This window comes from Anguilla anguilla, chromosome 15 (genome assembly GCF_013347855.1).
Source record: "Anguilla anguilla isolate fAngAng1 chromosome 15, fAngAng1.pri, whole genome shotgun sequence".
Lineage (NCBI taxonomy): Eukaryota > Metazoa > Chordata > Actinopteri > Anguilliformes > Anguillidae > Anguilla > Anguilla anguilla.
In genome coordinates, this window is record NC_049215.1 from 7,751,676 (window position 1) to 7,777,370 (window position 25,695).

At 40.9% G+C, this 25,695-nt stretch overlaps 2 protein-coding genes and 2 non-coding genes across 6 annotated transcripts in view; 1 reads left to right on the forward strand and 3 right to left on the reverse strand.

Moving 5' to 3' along the window:
• Window positions 1–3,135: 3,135 nt before the first annotated feature.
• rprma (reprimo, TP53 dependent G2 arrest mediator candidate a) lies at window positions 3,136–4,374 on the reverse strand. The gene has a single exon (XM_035392941.1). The coding sequence runs from the start codon at window positions 4,120–4,122 to the stop codon at window positions 3,808–3,810; it is 315 nt and encodes a 104-aa protein (XP_035248832.1). The 5' UTR covers window positions 4,123–4,374; the 3' UTR covers window positions 3,136–3,807.
• Window positions 4,375–5,793: 1,419 nt separating this feature from the next.
• trnar-ucg lies at window positions 5,794–5,866 on the reverse strand. The gene has a single exon. It is a non-coding gene; the product is annotated as a tRNA-Arg (tRNA).
• A 911-nt stretch (window positions 5,867–6,777) lies between these two features.
• On the reverse strand, window positions 6,778–6,850 carry trnar-ucg. The gene has a single exon. It is a non-coding gene; the product is annotated as a tRNA-Arg (tRNA).
• Window positions 6,851–8,579: 1,729 nt separating this feature from the next.
• The window catches only part of galnt13 (UDP-N-acetyl-alpha-D-galactosamine:polypeptide N-acetylgalactosaminyltransferase 13), a 38,186-nt gene continuing 21,070 nt past the window's right edge, over window positions 8,580–25,695 (forward strand). For 2 of the 3 annotated variants that reach the window (XM_035394157.1, XM_035394160.1), the window contains exons 1-3: window positions 8,580–9,010; window positions 15,002–15,262; window positions 24,570–24,738. In XM_035394157.1, coding sequence (XP_035250048.1) covers window positions 15,121–15,262; window positions 24,570–24,738 — 311 coding nt within the window. In that variant the 5' untranslated portion in view covers window positions 8,580–9,010; window positions 15,002–15,120. Of the gene's footprint in view, window positions 9,011–11,113; window positions 11,246–15,001; window positions 15,263–24,569; window positions 24,739–25,695 lie in introns of those variants that run through there. The other variant, XM_035394159.1, reaches the window with a different exon arrangement.

Genomic DNA, 25,695 nt, shown 5'->3' on the forward strand with positions numbered 1-25,695 from the left:
TTATGGATCTGCGGTATATTTATTTAAGGTAACGATCCCTCCTTGAATAGACAATTGTTTCTGACAGCAAGGGAGATAACATAATTTCCCCTACTGCTGAACCTGCTAATGCAATATAAACACATGCCCATTTATGGCAGCCTCTAAAGTTGTTTGTTTGATTTGCAACCCTGTAGGTGAACCCATGAACCTTCACAAAAGGCACACAAATATCAACAGTCAAAAATGTGGTTTCATTGGACTGGTTTTAAGAGTACCTCCATGAAAAACATCAAAGAGGGAATAATGGGATGTAAGACAGAATGATTTGCCGGAGGTGTGAAATTCTAAGAATAGATTTTTTTGGTCATGTGAACATCTTGAATAATTCACAGATGTTGCTCAAAAAGTGATGATATTTAAATTACAGTGATTCTGAAGCAGTGCAATTTCATATCTGAGATATTTTTGCATATCTGTCACATTGACATTCCTGCTGAATGTAAAATGAGTCCTCTCACAATAAGTGACCTGGATGCTTTTTGCTGCTCAATTTGACGAGATGTTTGATTTGATCCAAAGGGTTTCAGTCTGTTAAAATGCCATGGTCAATATTTGAGGTTTATGATGCATCAGTGGGACCACATTCATTGAACAATAAAGCAAGAGCGTTTAAATGCAGCAAATCAACAAAAATTCATATAGAAAATAATATAAACTATATGCAATAAAGCTAGCTGCAAGTCATACAGATCACCCTTGTGCCTGTATAACATGTGAGGGCCTGCTTTTGTATTATATCCAGTCTCTTACGATTTATAACGCATCTGAAATAAAGACATTAAATATGTACACTGGCCAAATCAGCATTTTATGCAGCTAGCTTGTTTACTTAAATGCTAACAACTGGGAATGTTTAAAAGGTAGAATGAGTTGCACGTCAACAAATTAAATTCCACGAGGAATGCAGATCCACCACACAACCCCATCCCCACCCCCACCCCACCCCCAAAAGGAAAAAGATTATCTTTGTTTAGAATGGCTTATAAGTGACATTCTGCTCACACAAAGCTTACACATAAGGCTGTGCCTTGAAGTACGGATGGCTAACAGACTGCAAACAGTCTTTGCTGATTGTTTTCATTTCCAATCATGAGTGACCTAGTGCTTTGGAGAACGGACTGAAATAAGAGCCAAATCCATTTTTATTTCAAATCTATTTAAAACATGTTTTTTCACACGCCAGTCACTGTTCGGCAGCCAGTTCAATTTGTGCTCATTTGCTGATCTTTGTTCATTTAAAACTTGCTGCATGCCTCAATGTGACTCCTTACCAAATATTCAGCGTGATTACAACAAAAGCAACACATTTCTGGAACTGTTATAAATAGACCTCAGTTGCTGCCTCCCTGTCAAAGCCCAGTATTGCTGAGAATGCAGTCCATCCACAACGTGAGCTTAAATAATTAATTAATTAACTTTAGTTAATTCCCTGGCTGCATTAATCAACCATTATCGAGGGCAAAACGATTAATAAAGTCACTATATACCGTAACACGTGGGACAAACATGTTGCGCGCTCAAATGATGTGATGCAATTTCCCCCCACAAAATGCGGTTTGGAAACATTTGTGGTGGACCGTCTTTTTTTCTGTTGATGGACTTGGACGCCATACGTCCATACGATGGCCCCAGCCGAATGTGGAGGATGGGAAATTTCCATTGGTTAACCACCAGGACCACAGGAGCCATTTTAGAACGATGGAAGTGCCAGGGGACCGTCCGACCCCTGACAGAGTGCACGGGTGAAATTGCTCAGGCGGACTGTGCAACAGTCTCGCTCTTCCACATGCAAACTACATCTGAGTTATAAAAAGGGTTCGGCTCCACAGGGGAATGGCCTCTCTCACACACGCAGGCTTGTTGTACTCTTAAAGGCTAATATGATATGTAGCAAACAGACAAATATTAGCTGTTTTTTGTGAGGTGAAAAAGGGCCAACCTCACACCTGAATATGCAACAAGATCTCGTTAAATATTTCATGCAATTTACACTACACTGATTTTAATATATTCTACTGTGATTAGATACCCCTCTGTGTCATACCTACATACATACATACATACATACCTGCATACACACATACACACAGACAAATGTATTGTTTTGTGCAATGTACACCTGGATAAAATCCTTCATCATTTAGGCATCAGTGATGTATGTGGAGTCATACATGGATGCAACATCCCTGCCTGTCATCCATTTTAAATGCCAAGTGTTAAGATTTGATAAGCACTATAGGGGAGGAATTTTTAAAAGTTAAACAAGATAAAATCTCGGGATCAAAATGCCCATGAGACCTTTGGGCTGCACTAATCCATGATCTCCCTGCTGGAAAATATTGTGCCCAGCAATGATTTTATTGGATTACCTTATGATAAAAACCAATGAATTTGCAGCCAGATGTCTTGGGTTTCCATGATAAATTTTCCCACTAATCTATGCTGGGTTTTTCCATTGAAAAAATGTTATAAAGAATTAATTAAACTTTATACCTGTTGAACACTGACACGTAATAATACAGATTCACAAATGATTGAAATTGATGCTTGATATGCTGTCTTTTCTAAAGGACCAAATGTTAAAATACCCTGGACATGTGACAGTGTGTGACTGGTTATTAATTATAAAATATACATTTTTAAAAATTCTGTGTATCTGTATATGTGCCTCATTTGAGTACTTGATATAAAACTATCTGTTACTCAGCCTTTCGGATAAGTCTACTGTATTGAACTTTTAAAAATCAGAATTCATTTTGTTTGCACATATACATAGACATATATGTATGTGAAATAAAAATTAACATTTCTAGTGTATCCCGAAGGATAAATCCAGAAGTGTGTATTCTAATGTTGTTTTCTCCATTTTTGATACGTGCTAAGCCTACACATATGCATAAGGACCCAAGTGAAGTGGTTTAGAACAATTAATGATGAGGTATTACTATTATACCAATAGGAATAGGAAAAGAGCAAGAACAACAACAACAACAATACTAATAATACTAATAATAATAATAAGAAGAAGAAGAAGAAGAAGAAAAAGAAGGTGAAAAGCCAATAAAATTAAGAAAAAAGTAAACAAGACATGAATTAACAGCAGCAGTAATTCTGAATGCATTTATTAAACCTGACAACATACATGACTTTGTTCATTACATTTCAATAATTCTGGCAGTTACTAGCCTATATCATATTTGACAAAGGCTAAAAAACGGCAGTGTTCCCGCGTACATGAAACTAAATACGGTATAGCAAATTGTATGCCAGTACAAACAGTATAAATTGCTTTCACGAACATATGGTTGAGATGGAGGAACGTACTAAAATACTTTTTTTTGCATTTCAATAAACGCAAAATTCACTTCTGTTATGTTCACTGACGCCAACAGAAGGTTTCACCACCTGCTTTAGAAATTTGAATAATTTAAGTTACGTAGCCTATCGGAGTTATTTGTCCATATTTGAAAGTCGCTATATACATTCTTTACGGATAAGCTTTGGCGACATGGAAAAGTGGAAAACGAACTCCAGGGAAAAGTCATGTATCGTATCCAGTGGTCCCATCGACACATTGTCCAGTTCCGTAAGCTGTCCATACAGGAGAACAGAACAGATGATGCTCTCTTACTGTCATTTACCGACCATAATTTATCCTTGTCCGCAAACTTGTTTACATCGGGGCTAGAGTCGTGGAAAAGGCATTTCGTTGTATAAAACCCAAGTTTGCATTTAGCATTTGTCCCTCTTCCAAGGTAGCTGGTGTTAATACGCACCGACAATGACAGCCTCCACCTCTTTAGATGGTCTCCTGTCCGTAACCAAAAAGTTGATCATTCCCTCCGATTTGATGAGAAGATTGCACCCTAAAAAGAAAATCCCGAAGACCACGGTCAGCGAGAGCACGCACATGACCGCTATTTGCACAACTCTCATGATGAAGAGACTCCTCTCATCCGGTGCTGTAGCAACAAAACCGTTATCCGTCACTACAGACGAGAAGTTGCAGCATTTCAAAATCCCATCAGTTCTGTTGGAAAAGAGTCCGCTGTCTGATTGATTGAACGCTGTAGAATTCATTTCTTCTAACTTTCAGAGCACCGAAAAAAGCTTAAAACAAGTGGCCCTTACTTTTTCAATTTTGCAAAACGTTCAGCAGATTTCACGGACTCCACATTCCAGTGCTGGGAAAAAAAACTTTATACTGTGTGACAAGTGGAGAAAGGTCAGATAAAATGTAAATAATGAGCAGCCTTTGTTTTTTCTTCCCTTTCTTTTGACAATTTAGATGCGAAGAGATCCCCAGTTCAAGCTCAGAGGCAACAGTCAATGCCGCGTCTCTGGAAACCAGTGGCTATTATACCTGGTTGGGTGAAACCATTTCTGGAAAGAGGAGACTGCATTTTGTTTTTAGGTGGCAAGAATCCATGTAAACAGCGCCCCTCTGCGCACAATCTCTTGTGAAACATTGAACAGCCCCAGAAGACATAAGGTCCGTTACTGTATTAGGCTACATTTCGTTCCAGTCGTTTTTCCGGTTCCCTTCAGACATACAGGACATGCGGTATCCGAGCGGTCATAAAACTTTAAATTGACAGTTTATTGTTGATGATAACAATACACGTTTCGATATTAGTATTATGAGGCTGTTCTCAACTGAGAGTCTCCAAATGGCCTTTTTGAAAACCTGTCTAGACATAGCTTAGAAAAAACAATGCAGAATGCTCAATTTTGATGGCATTGTGATCAAATTTGAACCAGGATCAGTCCAGCATTGTGACTGTGGCTGCATCGTGTCCAAGTCTACCTGGAACAGACTATATCATCTAAATGTTTTAGGTGAGGGGGGAAAAAACTTGCACTTCTGCTGTGTTTGCGCTTCTGTTACTTTGTTTCAGTAATATTTGGAAAACAAACACCCAAGGGTCACTTTTCAAAAGAGTCCAGGATTATGCATATTGTCAAAGGGGTTCAAGAATAGTAACCGCTTTCTTTTGGGCATATCATTTTCAGGCTTGTGTCAAAAAGGGGGAGTTACAAAAGAGATTAATTATTATTTCATTCATTACAGGCATTAAGCAGAGTGACTTACACTTTTACATAGAATTTACATTACGTCGATTTATACAGCTGGATATATACTGTGTATATACACTCACCGGCCACTTCATTAGGTACACCTGTTCAACTGCAAACCGCACCCGTTAACGCAAATATCTAATCAGCCAATCACGTGGCAGCAACTCAATGCATTTAGGCATGTAGACATGGTCAAGACGATCTGCTGAAGTTCAAGCGTTCAAAGTCACTTTGAACGTGGCATGATTGTTGGTGCCAGATGGGCTGGTTTGAGTATTTCAGAAACTGCTGATCTACTGGGATTTTCACGCACAACCATCTCTAGGGTTTATAGAGAATGGTCCGAAAAAGGGAAAATATCCAGTGAGCGGCAGTTCTCTGGGCGAAAATGCCTTGTTGATGGCAAGGCTGATAGAAAGGCAACAGTAACTCAAATAACCACTCGTTACAACCGAGGTATGCAGAAGAGCATCGCTGAATGCACACCACGTCGAATCTTGAAGCAGATGGGCTACAGCAGCAGAAGACCACACCGGGTGCCACTCCTGCCACCTAATGAAGTGTATATAGGTTAAGTTCCTTGCTCAAGGGAACAATGGCAGAGTCATCTGGGAATTTAACCTGTACAAGACCCAGTACACTACACAGTTGCCTAAAACCACAGAATCAGGACAACCACGAAGGGACTCTAACCCTCAATCTTCTGATCCGAAGTCAGACGCCTTATCCATTAGGCCACGCGGTCTGTTAGCTCAGCTGTTTCTGAAACAAAACCAGGTCAAAACCTAGTATACGGCTGGACTGGCCGACCAATGGTGTAACTTCATAACTCGGCTGACCAATGGTGTAACTTCATCACTCAGTGACTCACTCACTCAGTCAATCAGTCACAGACATCCGCGTTTGTAGGGCTGGCCCCGCTGTTGCTGTCCAGCCAAAAACGTGGCCTCAACAGAGCAAATCATTCCACAGTTGACGGTCAATTTAAGAAAAATTAACAACTTGTTACAAGTAAGCATTTGCAATTAAGGCTGGAACATAAACAGTAAGCCCCAAAACAAAATCGGAGAACCCCAGAGGGAGTCAAACACTTGCCATCTTCTCGACCAGTTTATCAGGCCCAATAAAAAATGGAACATGCTTCCAGTGGCGGAAAGCTTGGAAGTTCAAATATTTTCTGGTGACAAAAGTACAAGATTTGCCCTTAGATTACTAGATTAAAAGTCCTGAGTGCAGTTACTCTGTCCATAAAATATTCTGTTAATAATAATAATAATAATGAAAGTTGAGTGTAACACGCTTACATCATGATGGTCGTTTTGTAACTGCATTATTCTTCCCGTTTTTACCACATTCAATTCCTTTGAAGTACTAGGACTTAAGACCACATGACCTGAACGACTACTAAGGACCCTCCTCCCAATATTTTCATCTAAAGCCAAATGCTTTCATTGTTAGGCCATGCAGTCTGGTCCCTGGGGGCCTGGGTTTCATTTTCTCTCAAAATGTTTCTTGTCAAAAATGAACATCTGCTGAAAACAGGCAACTTTGAATTTTTTCCAGGTATGCCAGTTCGAACACCTAGTGCCCAAGCCCAAGTTGCTATTTTGTGTAAAATATTTTTTGTGCTACAGATGTAAAACGAATGAACCCATATGACCACGAAGGGACTCGAACCCTCAATCTTCTGATCCGAAGTCAGACGCCTTATCCATTAGGCCACGCGGCCTGAGTGCCCGAAACTGGAGGCTATTGACCACAACTCATTAAAAAAACCTGACAATAAATTTTTTATCCATTACTCCCTGAATTAACTTCTATCAGCATGTTTGTAGTTTCAAGAGTTTGTCTATGCTATTGCTAATTTATTCCTAATTCTTCGGTGTCTGCCTCTTTTATTCTTATTTGTACACTTTTATTTGAAAAGTGTGTTGAGACCTTGTTGTTAAATGTACTTTAAACTAAAACAAACTTTAACTTATAACGTAAAACGATTGCACCATAAAAGCCTATTATTTTTAAACTACGCTTTTGTAAAGAAAAATGTCCAGCGGTTACTGTGACTCATTTCTGCTTGTCACTCCCATGTTGTATCGGCACAATGCTCATTACATACTTGTTTAATCAAATTTAATTATATTATGCACAGCAGATGGCAGCATTGCTCCTCTTACAAAAATATGCTCTGCGGCACACAACAACACTTTGCATGCAAGAAAAATATTATTCTATTCTTAGTTTTTGCATGCATGGGCAAACATAACGGGCTATTCTATTTTAACTGAATATGACAAGAAGATTTCACTCTCACCATGCTTCTGGTATTTAATGCAATATTTCAGTGCATTAAAAAAAATAAAAATATCCATGAATTCTTCAATATATCTTAATAAATGATGGTAATTCAAATCATGCATATATTGAACAGTTATTAAAGAGGAGGTCAGAGGATTGTGGTCATCCAATTAACTATTTAACTTGTGCTCAACTGAAAGTCCTAACACCAATTCCGATCTCTGCATCAAATCACGGGTTTACTGATGTCCCTTTAAAAGTATGACTTTGTACCTCATTTTAAGACAAATTTGCATAGCTCTCTCATTATTGTTCACTGAACATGTTTTTTCCCGTTAATGGGCTATATATTTAAACATAAATAGGCCTGTACCAATTGTGCAAAACTGTACCCATCAGTGGGAGTTTATATTAGCTGGTTGCCAATGTGCCTGACAGTTTTCAGATGTTGTATAACTGCGAATATTCTCATTAATACACACTGAATATTTTATATATTGTCTTGTAATGAGAGATTTGTCTCATCATGGAATATGTTCCATGATGTTCACAGGAGCATCAACATATACATCACATCCAATGACAACGGCTATCATCTAATATACAGATTATTATTATTATTATTATTATTATTATTATTATTATTAATAATAATTTGAATACGATTTCAGTTAACCAATAAATATATTAGAACTCCCAGTGGATTGTTCTTACTGGATTATTCTACAGTGAAGAGTCCAGTTTAAAACACTTCCGTGGAACGCATTTTCGAATCGTGGAAGAGCCACATTCACTTTTAAGTTCCCATGACATAATTGTCTGACATGGCTAATATGTCTGGCGAAGGTGAGGCCATTGAACTCAAATAACGTCGATAGTCTGACATCACAATGTGAATTTCAACTTAGAGGGTGAAGTTACGTCAAGTTATAAACACTCTTTCAGTAAAAGGGATCATTACATTTGTAAATTAATTAAAAACATCATGGGTAATGGATTATTACGGTTACATGTCTCGTCATCTGAGAAATAGCCTACCTTTAATACGCCGGGAATGTTCAAAGAAATACATTTACCAGACGTCTTTGCTAAACTGTCACGCGAGGGCTTGGTGATTGCCATAGATTACAACCAATCACGCGCTCGTAAATGAACAACGAAGCGTTGCGGAATCAAGTTAGACTGCACCAGGATAGCTTGCTGTTCCCGTTATGTACTGTTAGAATCCAAGTGTTGGTGAAGTCAAGTCGTAATATTTTCTGCGTTTAGAAAAACGGTTGATTACAATGAGATTATGATTTCACCATAAACATATTTAACATTGAATAGAGACTATGCGACAACGACGGCGCACCGAAATAACTATCATATCATCTCAGAGGGACGTGATTTTCTGCACCCCAAAGAGACGTCAAAATATCCCCGCAGCGTTATCATTACAATAACAACACGCGGAATTTAAACAAAATCTTTTACATTTCTTCCGCAGAGTTCTTGATGGAGATTTGTATGTTTATTTTAAACTCATGCAACACGTTGTTGACAAGAAATATTTCAACAAAGCATCGTTTCCTCAGTTAGCTACCATTTTCCAGTAAGTATTGAAGACTTCTTAGTTATGTCTTAGCCTACGTGAAGTCAGACTAAAAGGTGTATGATCAACTCATCGTCTGGCAGAAATGCTAAATCTCTGCAGTACCCTTCGCACATTCTTTGACTTTTGCAGTTGGCTAAATGCTGCTTGTTTTTCATTACGTACTATTGGCAAAGGAAAATCGAAGGCTATTGCAAGACCATTTAAGTTTCTGCACCATTTTATCATGCTTCGGTAACTTTGAATGAAGGCAGTGTAATATTTTGCCCCAACAACTGCTTCGGACGTGTCTTTTTATATTATATTTTTCTGTTTTCTCTTATAGGCTATTATTTTTAAGATGGCTCTTGAAATGGTTTTGTTTTTTTTAAACGGTTGTACACATTTTTTTGACATTAATAAAGCCATCACTGTAGTTGCCATTTGAGACCGACAAAGATGTAAATCTGTACTGATGTATAGAATGTAGGCTATCGATCTCTTGTCTTTACTGTCAGGTGACTGAAAACACGATGGAAATCATATATTCTTAAAACTGTTTGGTTACATAGAGGCCATTTCTTGCTAATTATAACTCTAAAGGTCTGGAGAATATTGTGTATCACATTTCTTGAAACTCAGAATAAGGCTACATTGCACCACCTCATAGTGCATTGAGGGTGCATTTGCAAAAGCATGTCGTCTGTCAGTCAGTGTATGATTTCATATAATGTTTTGGAAATCCCTTTGTTTCCATGCTTTAACTTTTTATTTTTTATTTTTATTTTTTTACATGAATGGTCCACTAAAAATCGAGTAATGAGCTGCACATGTTCACATCGCTCTAACTGTAATAGACGCTGACCTGCATTCAGTAAAGATTTGTCCGTAATTTTATTTACATATAATGTTATTTTGGTAAACTGACAAAACTGTGTTTATGAAGAAAACATTAAACACGTGCATCTAGTTATTAGTCAAAGTTCAGGAAAAATGTTAATTGAATATTGGCCATAGTTGCTGTCGTTATATATTCAATTGTAGTGTCGATATTAACTTTTTTGTTTGTTTGTTTGTTTGTTTGAAAATCCAGAGTGGGTTAGTCAGTCTTCATAGCTTATTAGAGACCTCAGGGAAAAAAGCTACTCCCACTCCCTGAGGAAAGTTGAGGACAGGAAGTGGTGGCACACAGGGTCACACAGGAAGAGGTGCCTAACATGGACTAAGAAACTAAGAGCATCGTGTAGCCTGTGCTCTCACGCAAGTGCATCCACTGTACCTGCATGCACTGTGACCGATGCCTTGTCAGTGAGACTTTGACGGACAGATTGCTAATGAGACCCTGCCAGTAGCTACGCCCCAAATTGGATTTGACGCTTGTGACATACTCACCGAGGCTGTGCCTTGGCGTTCTCCTTGCTGTCGTCATGGTGATCCGTGGAAAGAGAGGGTTAACGAGGATCAGGCTTTTAAATCCTTCTCATCGCTTCTTCTGTGTTGGAAGTCCCTCTCTTTCCCCTTTCTTGTTTCCCTAGTTGCAGTTATTTGATTCCAATTTCGCCAGAAGACTGCACAAGTGCTGTCAGTTAACATTATTGTTTTGCCATAAATAGCTATATATTACGCTGTAATACGTCTAGTAAATTCTGGATATTTTATTGCACTGCACAGACATTTCTGGCATCGATTGTTAACGTCGGATATGATTACAATTTGGCGCAGCATACCGGAGAATGTTTTATATGATAATTGACATTACCACTTTTTTTTCTCTCGGCTAGATGAGATTCAAACAAAATATAAAAGTTTATATAAATGCTTAATAAAAAAAAAACAAGATTATAAAAAGTCCTGAAGAACTCTAGCCGGGAAGGACGGACAAGCTGGAAAACATGTTTGTTCCACAACTCATTGGGTCTGATCAAGCGGGGCCTGCGTTTCATAGTATTTACACGAATAGAGACAGGCAAAAAATGTAGCGTGTTGTAATACTCTGTTTTGCCCGTCGAGCCTTGATGGCTGAGACACGTGTTTCCTTTCCATTCCTGGTGGTTGTGAGGGGAACCTTACTTGCACTGCGCTGCTCGACAGACAGGGAAACATTCACCCGGGCAGATGGTTGATTCCTTTTCTGTGGAGTCTGCGTGCACTGCATGGAGCGCTAATGGCGGTACTGAACCCTCAACAAAATATGCTGCGGAATATGGGGCAGATTCACTGTGGTTCATTGGGCAGATGGCTCGGAAAGCTGAACTGGTGAGATCTGCGATACTAAACCGGGAGTCTCCGCTGCTTTTCCTCCAAACCTAAGGATTCCAGCCCTGTCAATGAGCAACGGGCTCTCCAGCTGGGGGGTAGGCTAGCTGCAGATCAGAGAGATAGCAACGGAATGCGTTTCGCTTTCGAAGTACCGGGATGAGCTGACATGTGCATTCCTACTCAGTTGTTCAGTTTTAACAGCCAACCTACGTTTGGCCATGGCTTGAATTAGGGCTATTCCTGACTGCCATTTCAAATTCCTGACTGCTAGTTTAGCACTTTTGCTTGGTAACTGTGGTGCTCCAAACTGCAGGATGTTAGCTGCACCAGCAAAAATTTAGGAGCACCAGTGGACCTTTTAAGACCACAAAAAATGCAATTATTTAATTATATAAGTTTGATTGTTATCATAACATGATTGTTAACCCTAAGATTAATCAAGTTAGCTAGATTAACTCTCATTTTATTGAAGTACTTGGGTTTGCTAAGTTAATGGAGCATGTCAATAGAGTGACTGTTAATTAACTCACATGCTCTTTTGTGAAGGTACTTACACTTCTTGTTTCTTTATACTGATTTGAAGAATCGCGTGCGGATGCCATGGCTGCACGGCTGTGTATCTGTCGTTCGTAGCTGCGCGGGAAGAGTGTTTGCAGTGACGTGCAGAACAGATTTATCCAGAATGATGAAAGAAATTCCAGAGTTTGGGGGCACTTCCTAAACCGTCTGTTGCCAGTAATAATGCCTGTGACGGACAGTCGTGAGGAAATCTGTAAAATCACTTTGGGAAAAGGCACGATGGAGCCCTCCTGTTATGTACCATGTCCCCCTAAGGCATGGCAGATTTATACCTAGTTTTAAAGGTACAACAGGGGTACAGGCTCAGGTCTACGTCGGGTCTCGTATCTGTATTGCATTTTGATGTACAGCTGTTGCAGTCTGTCAGGGACGTCATGTCCCATAAGTAAACATGCGGCTGTGCGTGTGCGTGTGTCTGCGTGTCCGCGTGTTTGCACAAGCGTAGGAATTCATAGCCGTCGTGGCTGTGTGCTGAAAAGAAAAAAAAGCTTCTTCAGAGCACTGTAGCACATTGGGCGTAAACTCAGATCTCCGCCGTTCTCGGGATAGATAAGGGACGGCCCCCCCCGGGCAGGCGCGGCGGGGGCTCTGATGGACACGGGGTGGGGGGGGGGCGGGGCGGCGGGGGCGGCAGGGGGGAGCGTGGGACTGGGTTCGGTGGGCCTGAGCGCAGAGCAGAGGACGGGCAGCGTGCTGTGGGAGAACGATGAGGAGACGAGATTCTCAGATCTCCTCCTGGGAAGACCCGGAGGCTTTGGGGGCACACCAATTGGCAACAGCTTTAGAAAGATATTGGAAAAAAGACAGGCATATACTGTACATATAAAGCTGGTATCAGACATATATTGTATATACAAAGCTGGTATCAGACATATATTGTATATATAAAGCTGGTATCAGGCATATACTGTATATACAAAGCTGGTATCAGACATATATTGTATATATAAAGCTGGTATCAGACATATATTGTATATATAAAGCTGGTATCAGGCATATACTGTATATACAAAGCTGGTATCAGGCATATATTGTATATATAAAGCTGGTATCAGGCATACGTGTGTGTCAGCAAGCATGGTATAAGAAAAGTAGGTGGAGAATCAGTGCTTGCTCTCAGTTGAACTCTACACAGTGATTCAGTATTTTTTGCATTGCATGGGTTACAGCACAATTGAAGGCGCCTCTCAACTGAGCTGTTTGTTTATTAAGAAAATCAAATGTGTCTCGGTTTGTTACAGTTTAATACAGCTAATCAAGCACAAAAAAGCAATCTGAATAGGTGCACCACCAGTGGTACTCATGGTGGCCTAATGTAATGCTTTCATCCTCTCAAAAGTAAAAATAAAATAGAAGTAAAATTTAATTAACTGTTATTGTTAGCTAAACATAGTTAGCATATCAAAACTGTCAGGTTTTATGCAAAGCTTAAGTAGATTGACACAAATTATTTTTATATTTATTGTTTGTATAATCTGCATTGAAATGTTTCACCAATACTTCCACGCGTGGTTCTCTTCAGTGGAATCCAGCTTTAGTTCACTTACCAGCCAGTGGTAAAGATAGATCTGATTGGTGTAGAGCCAGTCACCTTACGAATAAATAAGGTGTCGACTGTCTGTGCCGAGGCTGTAATTTATGAGATTCAGGTCAGAAATGTGATTTAGTCCTGCCCTCTTCTGACTTTAGCTTTTAAGCGCTGTCAATAAAAATGACATTAAGAGCTAATGGGCCTTGTTACTCATGGACAAATTCTTTATTTCATTAAAATGATGTTGTCTGTCTGCACCGTATAGGCCTGTTCTGCGTGGACTGAAATCAGTCTTTGTAATGGATGATCAAGGTTATGCGATCACGGGAAATGTAGGCCTATTTCCAACTTTTCATCCCTTTTTAAGAAACACGCCTCTTCCTCGATCGAGACCTGGATTCATTATATATTTGCTCTCAATTTTTGACCTGTATTCATTTCTGCATATGGGCTAGTTAAAATGAGAGAAAGTGGTACACGTGATTCAGGTCTATATAAGTGTGAGTGTATACATAGATTTGATTAATTATTAGCTGCAATTGCGTAATGGTTCATTCTTTGTGTAAGTTAAGTCTCTTGTTATTACTAGCTTGCTATCCACACAGTAAAATGTCCAGTGTTAGGCTAGTTCTTCTTTTAATAGTACCCTTGAGCAAGGTACTTAACCTGCATTGCTTCAGTATATATCCAGCTGTATAAATGGATACAATGTAAAAATGCTATGTAAAAGTTGTGTAAGTCGCTCTGGATAAGAGCGTCTGCTAAATGCCTGTAATGTAATGTAATAGATAACCTTTGGTCCCACATTCCAGAGTGGAACCAATTGTTATCTGTTAAGAGCTGAATTAACACTGTTAAGAGTTTAAATAACACTGGACATTTTACTGTGTAGTGATATTGTGTGGAATAGTCAATGTTTTATTATCAGTGTATTGATTTTGAAGTTTTTCATGTTTATAAAACCATTATTTATTTGTCAACTAGACAGTAAAGCGTAGTTTAGCTAACCCTTTAGCGAACTGTTTTTTTCCCTTAAACCAACAACATACTGGTATTTAACCTGCACTGCTCAAGTTATAATCATTGTTGCAGTCAAACAGCAGCTGGGGTGTTCTATATTTCTGCTGCACATTACAGGCAATCACCCATTTGATATAGAGTGATATCTACCTGTATGAAGACTGACATTCAGTCAAAAAAAAATATTGCAGAACATTCAGTATAACAGTACATAGCAATAAGAAGGTACGCTTATCATTAAAGAAAAAAACTAGATTTGACACGAGTGTCTCCTCTACCATTTCCCTGAGTTGAGGGCCGGAATTACAAGGACCGGTAAGCTTTCGCCTTCAGACTGGCAAAGCCAGCCTGTCAGACGCAAGCTGATCCCGTTTCACTTTGTGAAAGCCAATGTCGATGCGTGATGCACATTTTAAACGGCTCCAGGCCTGGACACATTTGCCTTCCGATTTACAATAAATAAATGCAAGCTTTTCGGCTTTTTGTTTCATTTTGGTGTTTGCTCCGCTAAACAATTTGTGTTCATTTTGGAACTTGTTGCGCTAAACTATGAAGGAGAAACTGTTGATTGAATCCAACTCGTGCACGGTTTTGATCTCGTGCGTTTTTGCCGTTCTCTGCAGTGGGATGAATTCCGCTCCTTCCCCATGCTCCATCGCTCCGTCTCTGCCTCGCCTTTTCGCTGGAATTCCCCTCTGCCGGGGGAGAAACGGCTGACGCTTCGGCGGAACCGCGGGAAAGCATGCGGCGGTTTGTCTACTGCAAGGTGGTGCTGACCACTTCGCTGGTGTGGGTGCTCCTGGACGTCTTCCTGCTCCTCTACTTCAGCGAGTGCAACAAGTGCGACGACAGGAAGGACCGTTCCCTGCTTCCTGCTCTGAGAGGTAAGCTGACCCCGCTGTCTGCCGCAGGTCACAACCCAAATTATCCGCGGGGAAAAAATCTCTTGTGATGTCTGCTGACCGTGCTCTATTATGTCCAGCCTTAATTGCTGCACATCCTGGGCAGTTTACCGAGACAGAAACTTTTTGCTACGGCGGCGTTCGTGCCTTCAAGCCAAGATGCTGCGTCCAGCATTGTGATGCCACTGTTAGCGATGGGATGATGATTTTGCGTAACTACGTAGGACTGCGTACCTTTAAGGAGCGGTATACAAAAAAAAATAAAAATAAAAAACATGTCTTGCTATACCTTTCCAAAAGGCCTTTACAAGATTCCTAACGGTTCCAGAGATTTAAGGAACCCCACGTCTTTGACCTTAATTCAGAGGCTACTAGGGTCTTTACCCATTCACCCACTGCGCTGCTCTGCTTTAAATAGGTGTCCATGTGTTCGGATAAGCAGCTTGCAAGGTTAGAACTGGGGACAAACCTTATGGTAACTGCACCAGCGTGATTATATGAAATAACTTTTGCGTACGTGCTTCAATATCTGAGCTGTGGACGAGACATTGCGCTTCCGGATAAGTAAATAAAGGAGGATGCTGTAAGTTTTAAGGTTATTACCTGCTTTGCCTCAGCCTATGTCTGTTTACGCTTTTGGGAATTAACTTGTAAATAACATCTAAGTAACAATTCCTCCTCGAAAAAGGAAAGATTAGGCACTGGCCATGTTTCTACCAATTCAATTTCTAGATTCACAGCTAGAGCACACTGAGAATAATTATTTGTCACACACTTCTATTTTTATCATCTCAAAATGAAAGTGCCCATTAATTTTTCATTTTGCACACGGAGCGCACAATGCAGTTATTATTGCCTGTCTATTGAGTCTGCATTTTATTATTGTGGGATTTTATGCTGATTTATTTCCTCTGGCAGTGATTTGTTACGCACATCATGGTGGGTGTCCAGATGTTGTTTTATTTTTTTTGCCTTGCTTCTTGTTTCTTTAGTCACTTTAGAAACACGGCAATACTGAACGTTATCTTTCATAAGCTAATGATCTGTCTCGTATGTTCATGGTGAAAGATGTTTTGTTTGTAGCATGTGTAGCTAGCTGACATTAAGCATTCAAACGTAAACCTCCAAGGTCGTATATGGGCCGTTAAGTACGAGCCCACAGTCAACTGAGCCTGAAGTGACTACTCTTATTGAAAGTACATTAACACAAAGGTACACTCTGAGAAATCAGGTTTATGCTTCATTATGTTTTAAATGCAACGCTAAATCAAAAGTCCCACTAAAAGGTAACGTTCAAACGAGCTTGTATAAATTCCCTCCCACGCGTAGATTTATTATGTATGACTCATTATATGAAGGTGAACAAATTTTCCAACGCCGGTTTTCCTAAAATAATGAAGAACTAATTACGAAAGTGTAAAAGTAATTTCGTATTTCAGGATTCTACATTGCAAGATTAAGATAACACATAATTTTGGTAATTCAATCTAGAAAAGTCACGGAAATCTTTATTTATTCATTACACTTCCTGCCTCATTACTCAGTGTACAGGTAATTCTCGTGTTCTTGCTTGAAATTGTACCCAGTCTTCATCCTACCCTGGGATCTCGAGAATTCTTTGCCGTTGAGTTTTCAACGTGATAGTCTGTTTGAAGACATATGCTCAGTGTTTTTACACGGTGTTTGGTATTCTTGATATATATATATATATATATATATAGTCATGAATTGGACTAGGTATATATATATATATATATATATTGATATATATATTGAATAGGTATTTCTTTGCAGCGTGAAATCTGTCTGTGATGTTGAATCCGCCCCTAACTCTTCAGTGTATGAGATTAGGCCTACATCCCCATTGAGGCTTAAGATAGAAACGCATTACAGTAACATTTTTACTCCACATTACACCTTCAGGTGCCCATAGGGTTTGTCTCTGCCTTTAACTGTTGGCAGCTTGTTGTGGTTTACATATTTATGTATTTTGAGTTCACCATTAATCTGAAATCATTCATAAAAAAAGAAATACCATAAGCTTGTTGAAATTTAAGTCAGAGACTGTTGTCTTATGTACAAAGCACCAGCCAAGCAAATTATTCTTAATAAGGATATTAGGCACATGCTTGTGCACAAACTAGCATATAAGCAAGTTTAAATGATGCATGAAGCAGTGAGGACACTGGCAGTTTTTCTGTTGCTTGTGTGCTGCATTGGTGCTCAGACGTCTCAGTCTCATTAATAGAGCAAGGATGTGTGTGTGGTGCTGATGACGACTGCACAAAGCAATTAGTCTGTGTGAGTAATAAGTTGGATAACAAATCTTATTTAAAAAAATGCACATATGTGAGGCTGAATCCTTGCCTGAAACACAGAGGCTATACACTCCAGAGAGCAAGTGGCTTTTAAATATTTGCGATGGCTATGAAGACACATATTTCTTCCACCTTAAAATGATGGATATTTTTGCCAGTTATTTTTGCTAAGAGAAGTACTGCAATTTATGTGTGACTTATGTACCCCACAAACCACTTCTCAAAGTACTGCACACTGCTTGAAAATAAAGGTTTTGTACTTGGTGGTATTCTTTGAGGTAATACCTCTACACTTTTGTTTTGCAGGGTTTTTGAGCCAAAATATGTTTTTATCTTAAAATCGGTGCTATTTCTTTGCTAGTAGCATTTTTAGGGATTCGGGTGAGCAGTTACAGCCGTGCTGGAGGAAACAGATTTGTTATTCTAGCCAGTGCAGCACATTGGAGTATCTTACTCTATCAGCATAGTGGTTGTGCAAAGTGCAATGCAACTGATAAATGCGATGTTGATATTATCGGTTTGTTCAGAACCTTGACTGGAGTCATTGACCGTGCCACCATATGGAGGATCTGTTTTCTCTTATTGCAAGAGCCATCGCAAAGCTCAAACGCGGTAACAGTACACTCCACGCACTCTCAGAACACAGTGTCAGGTGAAAATCGGTATGACAAAACACGTCTTGTGCTTCAGTTTATCACAGACGGGTGATAATCAGACCTCGTTTTCCCTTGTAGATGTGCTGTGATTCATGCTTTTAGTTTACGATTTAACACAACTGCTGGCGGGTAAAATTAATTGTCATAGATTAGGCTTTGACGGTGCTGACTTGCAACAAGCTACTGTAACAACCTCTACCTCCCTTGATACCTCACCTGTTCTATGCTAAAGCTGATTGGCTGAGAGCTTAGAGAAAATCCCTAGGCGTGATACGCCGTACCTATGTGGATTTTTGTTTGTATTTCATTTAACCTCTGTTTAGCCAAGAAATCCCATCGGATATGTAATCTCTGCCAATGAGATACATTGCACCCAAGACTGTAAGACTCACAAAGGTCGTGAGCTGTCAGTCGAGTGTGCTCAATCAATCAATCAATCAAATTTTATTTATATAGCGTATTTCACAGCAATTGTCACAATACGCTTCACAGACAAGCCTGCCCTAGACCCCCACATGAGCAAGCCTAAAGCAACAGTGGCAAGGAAAATCTCTCTGCGGCAGATGGGAAGAAACCTCGGAAGCAACCAGGCTCAGGGGGGAAACCCATCCTCCTCTGGTCGGCTCAGGTGTTTTTGCGTGAATGTTTGAGGCGGCCAATGCACATTTCAGCAGTTTGGACGGGTTTGGTGGCGTGGTGCAATACAGACCCACAGAGAACAGCATGTGCCAGGAGAGAGAACAAGTGCTGTTCTCAGAAGGGCTACGGTGTGCGTAAACAGATTTTCCGAAATAAATTAGCATAGGCTGACCCAAAGGCTTTGAACCTTCAAAGCGGTCCTCCTTTCTAAATGGTAAACTGATAAAATGCTGGAGGATGAAAGGACTCAAACCACACAGCGAGCTGTACCATCATGCCCCGGCAGAGGAGGAGAGCACTGTAAGGTTTTAGACCTTCAAATTAATACGTTTTAATAAATTAATACGTTTTCTTGGCCAACACTTATTTTATGCATTATCAGTATATACATTTTCATGTCTTTCATGCATTATTTTGTGAAATGTTTCAGATATTGTCTTGCCCAGTATGTTAACAGCATACTGAGGGTAAATAAAGTCATACAGAGACTGGCAGTTTCAGTGATCATCAAGTCTAACTTGCCAAACTGCATATGTGAGGAATAACTTTAACACTTGAAATTTCATTGACAGTCAAAGTGAAGGACAAACGTCTGTGACATCCAGGCCTGAGTGTGGGGCACAGAACAGGCGTTGCAGCAGCATAGATGGTGAACCAGCGTTCGCTTGCACAAGCTTACATTTAAAAAGAACGCAGAAAGAGCTTACTGGTTGACCGGTGCGGAGTTGTGCCTTTGTCACACTTTATAACTCATAACCGCAGTATTATGAGCCCGTTCCCGCACCTCGTGCATTAGCTCTGCTGAAACACCCGCAGTGACTCGGACGCGCTTATTCTGCACCGCGCCAGAGCTTGCGGCTGGGTTTGACAGCTGCTGCCCCGTTCTTCTGTTTTTGTGTGAAGTAGCAACGAGCTAGGCTGCAAACACCAAAAAGCCATCACTATCCATCACGACCGAGGCAGTCAGCGCGTCACTGTGTAAAGAACAGACCTCTGAGATTCGTATTGAAAAATAGCACTCAGTTTACCAAAATGAATATTTCAGCAAGAAACATTTATACTTTTATAGTTGCACGCTCCTCAGTCTTTTTATATAACGAATGTGCATATATACGGTAAGATTTTGCAATATCGTAATGCATTATGTGAACTGTTGTAGCATCTTGAATAATGCATTAGTAATAGGCTACATTGTGCACCGCTGTTTAGAATGCATTATGAATACAGTTTCTCACAGAATACAAGGATTTCCGTGTGTGGGCCACTCTTATTTTATGATCCCGGAAAGGTCAGACTGTTCATGTCAAGGCAAAGTTGTTACGGCCAATACATCTCAAAGGGGACCAAAACGACCCTGCTCCCATTGTGTTCCCATGCATTATTCACCTGTTGTATTGGATTTCTGTAGCATGAAACATGGGAAAAAATACGCCCTGGACATTTACGACTCGGAACAAAATGGCGCAGTGTTAATAATGAACGAGTGTGGGGCTGTAAAGTTCTGATTGGAGTCACCTGGGAGGGCGGTATCGCGGGTTTTCCGCAGGTTGCCGATGGCTTGTCGTGTCCTGTGTGGCTTAAGCTAATCGCTGCCAGGGACTACCTCCATCCAGCACTTATTGTGCCTTGCATCGTTGTCTTGATGTTGTAGCTTGTCATGCCTCCTAGTTTGACTAAGCATTGGTTAGGTCAGGGTAATGTTCACTGTGCAAACTGAACTTCATGTGTTCATGGCTATGAATAACTACAAAATGAGTAATGTACCTTATCGGACCTGTGTTTTGTAGTTCCAGTGACCATCGGTATGCACTTATTGTACGTTGCTTTGGATTAAAGCGTCTGCTAAATAAATGTAATGTAATAACTAGCATCTTTTTTCTGCATCATGTCTGTTGAACTCAATGTGAGTGTAAAGTTCACTGCCATTTTGCCATTGCCAGTTTCAAGGAGTCATTTTGCTGCACTAAACCCTGTCATTATATTATATTATATTACACTCCTTTAAAATGGGTCCTCGAATCTGGCACACAAATCCTTTCGCGATCTAAAATATTTGATCACTATTATCAGTTCATTGAGACGTATATTTGCTTGTAAACCAGCAGAGCCTAATGCATGCCTCAGCATTTTTATAGGCCCTTAATGTATCTATTGTTCCCCATTTTCATGATTTAATTGCTGCTTTCCATCCTCGTCGTGGTATATCTGTAATAACGAATACACTCTGTGGGTGACATTTTCATCATTTAGAGTGCTACGCAGTATCTGAAGTACAGATTGATTGATTGACTGAGGCTAAGACATTTCAGTCGAGAGAAAAAAAGCGTTTTGTTTCTTTCGATGACGGGAAGTTATCACTTGGAGTATCTGTTGTTTTCCTGCCCTGAATTTCCTCAGACATTTAGGCCAGTAACTTTACATCGCTCACAATTTATCACACATCACTGTGCCAGAGCCTTGTCATGTCTAATAATTTAAGACATTTATATACTCAAAACGAGCCATTCCTGCAGCGTGCGCGAACGCAAGCTGTCAGTTCCCCCGTTTGCTTCACTTTGTGATGCAAGACTGATGCGACAGAACACAGTTTTACCGTTTTGTCAAGATTTAATGCGCAGCGCTATCGTAAGAGCTTCATAACTGCGGCGAAGAAAGTATTTCAGTATGTAAACATCACAGTGCGATCACAATCCTGAAACGGTACCTGTGTGAAGTAGGGTGCCTGTGGAAGTGGACTGTTTTAACCAGCGATGCTTAAGCTTTTTAAATGGATATGGTAACTAACAAGCTGTATGTGTCACTGTGGGTGAAGGTGTTAATCAGAAAGAGTACAATAATACCGTTAATATTAATATGAATATTAATATTATTAATATGTATTAATATGAGTATTCATATATCTTTGTACGAACTGTGGCCGATGAGCCTCAATATTTTTTCAGTTCTAGATGCAGTTACTTTGGCAAAGGAGCCCCTTTCTTCACTGTAAATGAGTTCTGAGCGTGTGCAGACCTCTTTCCGGTGAATGGCGTTGGGCACACTGTGACTGCTCTGTGAGGGACGGTGCTGAAACGAACCCCAAACGGGTCCGTGGTCTGCTAGCACACCTCCAGCAGCCTAATCCTCCGCTCGCAAAGTGGCCGTTTCTCTTTGGTATTTCACGGTATCTTTGGAACGTTGCCTCGTTCCAGTAAAAACTGCTTATGAAAAAAATGGCGTTTTCAGGTATCACAAAAACGCTACTCCGATGAACCAATCTGAAACATTTAGATGTTAAAAGAAATTCAAGCTCTGCTCTTAAAACACTTTAAAAAAAGTAACAGGAAATAATGATAACCGCTATATTTTCATTATGCACAGTGATGCTGAGACTTGAGGGTTTGAGAGTGACAGAAACCTTTTTCAGTTTATTTCACAGCTGAGGTTTAACAGGTTCGTATTGTGCACACACAGTCACGATGGCGTCCGTTTCCCTCGCCGTCCCGCGACGTGTCACCCTGATAAACGCGCCTCCCGCAGTTTGCTCGGAAGGAAACAGCGCTCTTCGAGCCGCGCGGAAATGGATTTCTCTGCGAGCGTGTCAGAGACCTCTGGAGACTGCAGGTGGGCGGGCCCAATGGTCAGGGGTACCCTGCGGCTGTGGGGTCCACTAGCTGGAGCCAACCTTTAACAGAGCCCCACTTCCGCTGAAGAATGCTCCCCACACACGTTAATCTATCTCTCATACACCGTGCACCTTTCAGAGCAGGTAGCATTACACACGGGCTCTTTCATTTCTTCAGTCTTCAAGTAACATTCCTTCCAGAAATCGGATATATATTGTATATATGCAGACTTCAGTTTAATATATTGCAGTATCTTCGAGGGTAACCGTTTTGCATGTTTGCCATTCTATTGTGAGGTTTTGGCTATGTCCTGATAATGTTTATCGAAATATATTTTCAAAGGTAGGCTATTCAGTGTCCATAAGGGATTGACTCTTTGTTCTAAAAAAGAGTTTGTGAAAATGTAATGTTTGGTATGTGTTTGGCTGACAGTGTTTGAACTCTCCCACATGAGAAAATAGTATGCTGAATTAGGCTATACCTGAAGTATGCTGTTTGATTACTTGAAGTATATTTAAAGTTCATATCACGTATGCTTAGTATACTATTTTTTTCCACAGTACAGTAGTCTTCTTCACCTCTTCTCACCTCTTCTCCATACTCAAAGGTGCACGTCTTGTCTTCGGTCTCCATGGGCCTAGTCACTATGGAGCAGGCTTTCACTGAGTAGTCCACTGTGAAGAATGTCCCCCAGGGGCTATTCACTGTAGAGCAGGTCACTATGGAGAAAGTCCCTCTGAATTGCACACTGAATCCCTATAAAAAACAAATAGCCTTGTTGTGCAGAGTTGCTTTCACCCCTTGAATAAAGCCTAGCCTGTCGTAGGGCAAAATACATTATTTACTTCTGCATTTGTATTCCAGTTGTGGCTGCTGTGAATGTGTTTCGGTATAGGCCTTATAGGCCGACCGCCAGTCTGATGTACTGCCGTGCGGTCGTGTAAAGCTGACAGGAAGATATTTTGAATTGAAAAGTCAGGAACGCTGCCATCTCAACCGCAGCATAAGTGCCCCTGGATTAAAACTCCCGATAAGGTGAAGTAACGTGTTGTAATGCGTTGACAGTGATTTAGTTCTGTGCGTCTGTGGGGTTGGGGGATCTTCCAAACCTCTTCGGCTGCAGTGCGTTTTTTAGCACACAACTGTGTGGCCACTGTGACCGAAGAACGAGAACATTGTGCTCACTTGATGCGCTGCAGCGCAGAAGTGTGCATTGGGGATTATTACCAGCTAATACCTCTTTCTAAAATAGGAAAAACACGGGTTTCTGATTGTTCAGGAGAATGTGCTGTTCTTTTGAGCTCTTACTGTACGTTTGACCTGATGGCCAGATGAACAATGGTAATAACTTGGCCTGTGCTGTTGCCTGGCTGATTCTCCACTAAGTGTGACTTATTAACTATAAAAGAAATGTATTTTTAACTGTAATTTCTGATCTGTGGTACAACAGTATTGGAACTAGCTTGGATGCCCAGGGGTGTATTGGCCCCCTACCGGCAATGACCAACTGTTTGGGGCCTGCAATTTTATCTCAAATAAAAGTTCATAATATTTATTAACTAACAAAACAATTCTGGAATCATTAGTGAATTTCACACCATTGCGTAAGACCGCAATGATTAATGCTTCCTCTGTTTACCGTGCAGTTAGCACGTTGGTGCTTTACCTTACGTGTTTGGCTTCCCTTGTGTAGCTCTGTTGGCAGGGTAACCACTGTATGTCACGCACGGATTGCATCATGCGTGCTAATCGTGCCTTCTGGCTTACCAACACAGGGAAGCGGGGGGGAGACTGGTCACGGAAAACCAGAAAAGGAGAAGCAAATGCGCACCTGGTTGTGTGACTTTGAGAGTTTAGGCTCCAGCCCCCCCGCCCAGCACGAGATGATTGATCCGCCCAAGATAGTAGTGTGTATCGTCATTAATGCCATGTTTTTATGTGAAAACACATACTTGCACACAAGCACTGAAGATATATATAGGTTGTGTATTGTGGCGGGGTTAGGGTTAGGGTTAGGGTTAGGGCAGGGACCGCACTGTTCATGTGAAACCTGTGCCTGGTTGTGTTCCAGCGGTCATGTCGCGGGGCGTGGAAGGCCCGGGCGAGATGGGCAAGGCCGTGGTCATCCCCAAAGAGAGCCAGGAGAAGATGAAGGAGCTCTTCAAGATCAACCAGTTCAACCTCATGGCCAGCGACATGATCGCGCTCAACAGGAGCCTGCCCGACGTGCGGCTGGACGGGTGAGTAGGCCCGCAGCCGCCAATCACGCCACACCGCCGAACGGGATACGCTAGCACCGGGGGGGAGGAGCTCGCCTTGCTAACTCCAGTCACAGGGGTCTCTTCTCTCTCTCTCTAGTGTTTGCCTTCCTCGGTTCTTGAGGTGTGGGAAGCGGCTCGCTCAGCTCAACTGATGGAGGCAGTGCTCATGGATCCCTGCCAGCTGTCATTAGTCAGTTACGCTCCCACTTTTAACTGATCCAGTTCTGAGGATAGCGCTGAATTTGACGCGTCGGTATCTGACAGACGGTCGTGATTTTGTGGGAAGGATATGTCTTCTTTGGTCCTGAAAACCTTTACAGCTGTGGTGAGCGACTGCGGAAGTGTAAACTATTGCTCGTGAATTTATTTGGCGATTTACTAAACACTCTGTAAACCTGTTGTAGCAACAGCATTATTCTAATAGCGGATTTGTTTTATGATATATTTTTACAACAGGGATAATACTTATGCAGTGGTTGTTTTCTTGCCCTCCGGAAGAACCCCATTCTTCTGAATTAGAAGACGTAACTGAATGTGGAAGTGAAGGCTATTGGGCTGCATTTTTCACTGCCTCTAATCGGTTGATAAAGAGTAAATTAAACGTTAAAGTAACTTGTAACGAATGAAAAGCTCGCCAATAAAAGATTTATTGTTCGAGATACCGAATGATAGATCTTGTTGGGTTGATCTTCTCAAGCACGCTAAACGTGCTGTAAATTAGCCGTGAAAGCTCAATGGGGAAGGGTTTTTTGTTTGCACATGCCGTGGAGCGAATTGAATCGCATAATGAAAAAAGAGAGAGTCGTTTTCCTGAAAGATTGCCGCGTTCGTGGTGCGTCGCTGATTTGGAGAAGCGCTTCCTCTCTCGTTTCAGTCGTTTGTTTCAGAGTTCTTAACTGTGCGAATAAGCAGCACGGCTTTCAAGTTAAATGCGTG